Genomic DNA, 6,998 nt, shown 5'->3' on the forward strand with positions numbered 1-6,998 from the left:
CTCCAGGACATGAGTCACTTAATACTAGTACGTTTTTTTTTTTTTTTTCGATATGTATACCAACATCATGGAAGCGTGGAAGACTGCAAAGTGATGTTGTCGCCAAAGACAGGAAAAAAATCTGTGTTGTATACTCGAAATATTATCCGGCTAAAAATTTTTCTTCCAAAAACAGTAAAGCTCAAGTTAGATGAGAGGCTAATATCGAAAGCGCAGTACACCTTTACCTTTGGAGACCATTTGGCACAGAGCAGTTAGGCGGCAAGAAAATAGTCACGGAGAACAGGGAATATGCTGTTGGAGTATTTAAAAATACATATACATATAAACATACATACATTCATACGTATGTTGTAGCTGAATCGTGCAACAATGTCTAGCATTTAACAATGTCCAGCTTTAAAAGATGGGATCGCCACGTTAGCGGTTATAACAATAAGCGGTTTTGTACAATGTCATTCATATCTGATCAAAATATAAATTTAATTAAATGTAGGCTATCATTTGCTAACATTACATTTAATGGAGAGCTAAAGAGCCACGTATAAAATTGTAATTTGCAAAAAATACATTCTCTTTTCATTGGAATTCTAATGGCATGTTTGCAAATCAACAACTGTAATAAAAAACGTGATGTATAACTCATTGTATGAGTAATTGAAGCTTATGCTAAATTTCCACTTGGCATTAAATTTAAAAAAATTTAATGACAATGTTGGGCATTAAAAAATACCTGTGCCATTACGTTCACGAACATGGTCATACTGTCTTATTGCACATACAATTTTTTAAATGGCATACATTTTTTTCATTTCAATGCCAAGTAAAAATTCGGCTTTAATGTTCAATTATTTTAAATCAATACTCAATAGCCTAAACTAAAATATGTAGATTGGGAGAAAAAAAAGTTTTTGTTATACATAATTAATATTTTGTTACACTCTAGATAAATTGAAAATTTGCCTACCATTACAAGGCATTTTGAACACGTGGTTGCAGTAAAGCAGCTGTTTTGATTTTTTCCACTATATTTGGTCTCAAAAATGTCAAATATTCTTAATTTCGTTTACAAAAATTCTGAATTGTAAAAATCGATTTGCATGCGAAACCTTTTTTCATGCAAAGAAGCGGTTGAAAAAAAAGTTTTGGTAACTTCGGCTAGATTTTTTCACATGGCATATTTTGATATTAAAAAAATCAGAATACTTTTCTGGCACTTTAGAGACCAGAAGCAACAACAAAATACACGTATGTAAATATTTTGCCTAATGCTACTACCTGCTTCATAAATTTTGCAACTTAATTAAAATCACCACGCATATAAAAACGCGATTTTCATGTTTTGTGCTATCAATGATTTTAGGCAGTCGCTTATAAAATAAACCTATATATACCGGGCGAGTATTGTTTTGAAAATCTGATGAAAATTTTATTTACACTGTCATTGCTAACGCACTTCCCTCGGCATGAAGTTGAAGTACTCGGCGTTCGCAATCGCCATCCTTTGTGCGCTGAGTGAATTATCAAGGGTAAAGCTTGAAGAATTCTCTAAACGAAGCTATGAATTTACTAGAAATAATTTTAGGCAGAGCGATCATATACTGTGAAAAATGAAGGTGTCGAACATTTCAATGGCTTTAAGGAGACCAAATTTCATATGAGTGAAATAAAATTAATCGGCCGACAACGTCTACTTAACGGCACCATTACATTCGACGAAGACATGGCTAGCGATCACTATAAGGTTCAAGTAGAGTTATTTTCTTCACCACAAGGCGATGATCAGTTCAAGCGATTGCCTATGGGTGTGCCGCGCACCCCCATTTGTGAGGGTATCAAAGGTTATTACGGCCAAGTGCTGCAGCCGTCGTTTATTCAAGGCAAGATTACCAATTTCCCAGTTGTAACCCAGGCTGGCCTTTGTCCCATACCAAAAGGTGAATACTACATAAAAAATTTGGAGTTCGACACCGAATCTTGGCCAAATCAAATACCGCGTGGCATTATAAAAGGCGTTCTAACAATTTTCAAAGACGAGTTAAGTGTTGGTGGGGGTGCATTTTATCTGCGTGTCGAAGATCGCGACTAAGCGCTGAAAATAGTGCAGGTGTTAGGGAATATTGATTTGAATTGTGAAAATGATTGGCTAGTGAATATGGAGTGAATATTTTAAATAAAAATTAACAATACCAATTAAATTCTTCAAGGATATTGAAGCACAGAAATTTAAAAGCTAAATGTTCACATTTTTTACAAGGATTGTTTAAAAAAAATTATATGTATATACGAATTTTCATATATTATAAAAAATTTGAGCCGCCCTAATGTATTCACATATATGCACCTCGAATGCTTATTGTGGAAAATTTTCTAGAAATGTGATTAACTCCTTGGTATCCAGCTCTCAAAAAATGCGAAAACTCCATATCACTGAAGAAATTAGCTCTCAAAGAAAAGTATGTACTCCCGTTTTTCTCTCTTCTTTGATGAAAACTATGAATAGGGCAACGCAGGCTTCGCGAATAAATACATAAAAACGACCAAATATATTTCTTGAAGAAAAGTGGCAGCTGAGCCATAGTAAGTGAGTATTTTTTACGTGTAATAAATTTTTCAACATTTTATATTAACATCAAACTATTTCAGCAACGAATTTCAACGAAACACCCGACCACTTCTTCTATCATTCAAACTACACTCACTACAAAATAGCGTTAAAATGTTTAGTGCGACTTTTACAGGTATATTCTGCACGTTACCGAAGATTTTGTAACCGTTCAACTTTATTACAAAAAAATGTTACCGGCTCTTGTTACCGCGATTCTAGTTAATATTCAGCAATTCCGCTATGAGGAATTGTGGAAATTCTGGAATTGCATATTTCACGGGGCAATACTTTGTTACCAGCTTATAAAATGGTAACAACATTTAGAGGTTACACGAGTACACAGCATGCGAAAAGGGTTTAAAAATTGACAGGTACTTTATTTACCGGTTACAAAATTTTTATTACCAGGGCAGAATAGACCTGTTAGCGTTAGGTATGGAATAAAAAAAATGATGAAGACAAATTCTGTCATGATGTTTTACTTCGAGAAAACGCATTTAAAAAATATGCCCTCCAAATATGTTTAAAAATATTCAAATTCATCTGCATCTATGTAAGTAAACGTACTTTTTAAAAAGTACAAATATAACGCACATGTTTGCATTTTCCCTCGCCAGAAAGGCTTCGACTCCATCCGATATCTGCGTAGTTAGACTGGTTTTTGAGCTCTTATGACACTCAAATCACCTTTACGAATGAGCGAACGGGTAGCTGTATGTAGTTGCAAGATGACACCGCTGAATTTTACATGGATGGATCGAAGTTTGACGGAAGTGTCTCGACGTTGCCAAGGAAATTTTGCTAGGTCAGACTCAATTCGGTACCAGGCCATAATGATAATGCAGGGAATCACGTTGCTGATAAGTTGGCCACTTTCCCTTTTGCTAAGTGTATTGTTTCTAAATATATGATTTTTAAGATGTTTGCTATATATATTCATTATAACACTGAACGATGTTTTCAACACGGCGGCAGCTCAGCGTTGAATTCTAAATACTATCGGCGCAACTATCTCTCTTTATTGCGATTTCATTTGTTTACTTTTACAGCTGTTCATTTGACAGCATATTCATCAAGCCGTTTCTAAGATATAATGGTTGAGTTCAGCAGTTGCCAACAGTTTCGTAGCAGATGGGCTCAAAAGCTACGTCTTATGAACGCGCCCATTGTCGCAGCTGTTTACAATACAATGAGTAATAAATGAGTGGAACCACAACTTACTCTTAAGCTGCCTAGATTTTGTGAGACTACGAAACATATTTATAAAATAAGTTCTTCCCTACAAGAATGTATCCTTTTATCTTAAGAATTTTTGAAGTTGTAATAACGAACAAAATATTTAATTTGTTAAGTTAGCTATTTTTTCAGCCATGACTTACATTTTGATTTGATTTTGATTTTGATTTTTGATTTGATTTTGAAAAAATAAATAAATAAAGTTTTTAAAGCTGAGTTTAGTAAAAAAAAGTGTGATTTTATAAAGTCCCCTGAGGTAACAGGAGATACTCGCCTCATAAGTTTGGTTATAGACATCCGATAATGCAACTTGTTGGGATATTTGTATCTCCCAGAGAGAGTGGTTAGAGGTGTAATAGCGATCTCAGGCGAAGCTCGCAAGTATCTTTTGTGATTGTAAAAGTTCCGTTGATATAGTTATAATTAAAAATTTAACATATTGTGGAGTAAAATGTCCCACCAGTCACAATGAAATGGCCCAAAATAAAACCTTGTTTTAAGGTACAACCGAGGTGAGGTCCAACCAAAAGGCTACAAACACATACGCACTACTGCCTGAGCTGCAGGGGATATTCTTAACCCGCAAGTGACTGCACTCTGGCTGCGAGTTACTAGAAGGACGGGATAAGGAATACAATAGGGAAAGACTGCCGACAACACTAATGGCCAAATAGGGGCAACAACACAGAGGATACTTATGCTACCGCGCGGTTATGCCGCCTAAATCCGGTACCCACACTGCCGCCAAGACTGGGCCACTCCTAGATCCTGTTTACCTACGGTCTAAGTACCTCTCTAACGAACGCGTCGGTCCGCAAAACCATCGGGCCTCAGTGTCGGTGTAGTTGGTGCCCAATAAATTTGCACATGTCCGTTAATCCTAAAAACGATCGCCACAACGGTGTATGCAAATAAGCACCTTGGACTTTCCCATTAGTAACATACCGCGGACAACAAAAGTGCCGCAATATATCGGTTTGGCGCGAAAATGCCTAATGGAGAGTTTTTATCAATGTAATAGCATACCACCGACAATCACCTGCTTTGCTCTTCAAGCTGAGCTTTTATAAACGCAACTAGTTGTCGGTAGAGTTCGCGCCTACTGGTTGGAGTGCAGGAAATTCCCGTATTTTTTCTTAAAACAAAAAACATGGTTTGAAAAGCTGTAATTTTTTCATTTAATTTGGTTTTGCTGGCATGTATGATATCGAAAACAAAGCAACAGCAATTCAAAAAAACAACAAATGCAGCAATTTGACTATCACTTGGCTGTGAAACACCAGATTGGTATAAATATGCATGAACAAATGCCCTATCCTTCAGTCCTACTGGTGACAAGAAACAACCATAAGCTAGCGATTGGTCAATGCCAATTTTGCACCAGATAATCGCCAGCGAAAGGTCATGCCACGCGCACGGCTCGGTAGGCTCCAATGACATCGCCATGTTTAATTCGTTAGGCAAAGGATCAATAAATACTTAAGATAATTTATTCAAAATTGATACTTGCAATAATTCTATAGCAGAAAATACGTTTATGATAAAATTTTGAAAATGAGCATGGCACCGCCCCCGTTTATGACCACAAATGTGTATATGGATAACCGTTCGACCAGTTTGAGCCAAACACGGTATTATTATTGTGCTTGCCACATAAAAGCGAACCGTTGATTATTGAAATTATTGAAATTGGACTAAAATTACGGCCACTTTTCATATAACGGTAAATTTCAGAAATGCTTGAAACTTCGATATTTCGAAATTTAAGAACGCTAATTTACTAAAAGTTGTTACTTACAAAACAATCACTTGAAAAGGACTAACATTGTTATGGAATTTTGGAAAATGGGCGTGATGCCGTCCACATATGACTATATAAGTTTATTTCATTATCTAAAGTTTATCTAACTGAACATTCTATCGAAAATGTTTGATATAGACGTAAAACCACCCCTGTTTACCACGTAGCGGTAGTTTTTGGAAAGGTGAAAAAAACTGTATCGAATACTTGCGCCGGGTGTTTAATGTTCAGCTCCGCTCGAACTTTAAACTTTTTTACTTGTTTTATTAAAGTTCTGTCGGCTTTATACAATGACAATGCTCAATTAAAACTGATCAAAATATAAATTTAATTAAACTGCATGCAGTCAATTGCACACATGTTAGGCAAACAAGAGTTTGATAATTTCTCTACATTTACAAAAAAAAAAAGGAAAATTGTTGAAAGTACAGCTGAAAATGTTTTCCATTAAAAATTTTAGAAAATTTGAGTTGTACATCGTTTGTTATAGCCACTTGCTTCTTAAAATAGTTCCCTATATCGTAAGAGAGGTTCAAATTCTTTTACAAAATATTGATTAGATTTTGCGCAGTGTGATCAAAAGACCAGAAGTAATATATTATTTTATGTATCTTAGCATTTAGGTGCCTAAAGTCAGTGGTCGGCAATAAGGCCTTCTTTGAATAGCTGAGTACATTTTGATACGGCGTTTTGGGTTAGTACGACTTAAAATATTTTTAATAATATAATAATTATTGTCTTAGTTGGTAGCATGATTGTTGAATGAAGAAGAAAATGTGTATATTGTAATGGAAACTCCTTAAAGATTTTTTACACTCTTAATGGCAATATTTAATAGTTTTCAAATTTTCTTCGTCCGCTCCTGAGAACTAGTTTGCTATGGTCTTGCAGCAAAGGTACTTTATTCCAATTGGTACATACTCAATAGAGCCGAGATGAATGATAGTGAAAAACAAGTTGTATCATAAATATATATTTGCAATTCAATTAGAATATCTCCGTAAATGATAACACGAGTTTCATGTTTTTGTGCTATCAATGATTTTAGTTTTTCACTTATAAAATTAACCTATAAATACCAGTCGAACAAAACAGTGATTCCCATTTTTCCGGAAAATCCGGTGAAAAGTCTATTTATACAAATTGCAAATAAAGTCGGCATGAAGTACTCTGCGTTCGCAATTGTCGTCCTTTGTTCCCTGAGTGGATTATCAAAGGTAAATACATATTGAAGAATTATCAGAGAACAATGATTTACTAGAAATAATTTTAGGCTGAGCAACCATATAATGTGAAAAATGAAGCCTCCGAATGTTTAAAGGGCTTGAGGGAGACCCTCTATGAATGTGATTT

General features: G+C 35.2%; 4 protein-coding genes across 6 annotated transcripts in view; 2 read left to right on the top strand and 2 right to left on the bottom strand.

The window, feature by feature from the left end:
* Positions 1-763, bottom strand: part of LOC118745246 — a 2,839-nt gene extending 2,076 nt beyond the window's left edge. The window contains exon 1 of the mRNA XM_036478773.1: positions 734-763. Within this exon, the coding sequence (XP_036334666.1) occupies positions 734-763 (30 nt within the window). The remainder of the gene's footprint in view (positions 1-733) is intronic.
* Positions 1-6,998, bottom strand: part of LOC118744576 (leucine-rich repeat-containing G-protein coupled receptor 6-like) — a 175,025-nt gene that overhangs the window by 79,675 nt on the left and 88,352 nt on the right. The window lies entirely within an intron of this gene.
* On the top strand, positions 1,467-2,089 carry LOC118745248. The gene is made up of 2 exons (XM_036478774.1): positions 1,467-1,529; positions 1,586-2,089. The coding sequence occupies exons 1-2, from the start codon at positions 1,467-1,469 to the stop codon at positions 2,087-2,089; spliced, it is 567 nt and encodes a 188-aa protein (XP_036334667.1).
* LOC118744581 overlaps positions 6,806-6,998 on the top strand; it is a 761-nt gene continuing 568 nt past the window's right edge. Inside the window, exons 1-2 of the mRNA XM_036477705.1 lie at positions 6,806-6,862; positions 6,919-6,989. Of these exons, the coding sequence (XP_036333598.1) occupies positions 6,806-6,862; positions 6,919-6,989 (128 nt within the window). The remainder of the gene's footprint in view (positions 6,863-6,918; positions 6,990-6,998) is intronic.

This window comes from Rhagoletis pomonella, unplaced genomic scaffold, assembly GCF_013731165.1.
Source record: "Rhagoletis pomonella isolate Grant_MI unplaced genomic scaffold, Rhpom_1.0 Rhpom_scaffold_00008, whole genome shotgun sequence".
NCBI classification, from domain to species: Eukaryota; Metazoa; Arthropoda; class Insecta; order Diptera; family Tephritidae; genus Rhagoletis; species Rhagoletis pomonella.

Coding starts and splice junctions, on each gene's coding strand:
- LOC118745248 (XM_036478774.1), top strand. CDS start 1,467: ATGAAGTTGAAGTACTCGGCGTTCGCAATCGCCATCCTTTGTGCGCTG. Junction 1,530..1,585: donor CGCTGAGTGAATTATCAAGG/GTAAAGCTTGAA, acceptor AAATAATTTTAG/GCAGAGCGATCATATACTGT.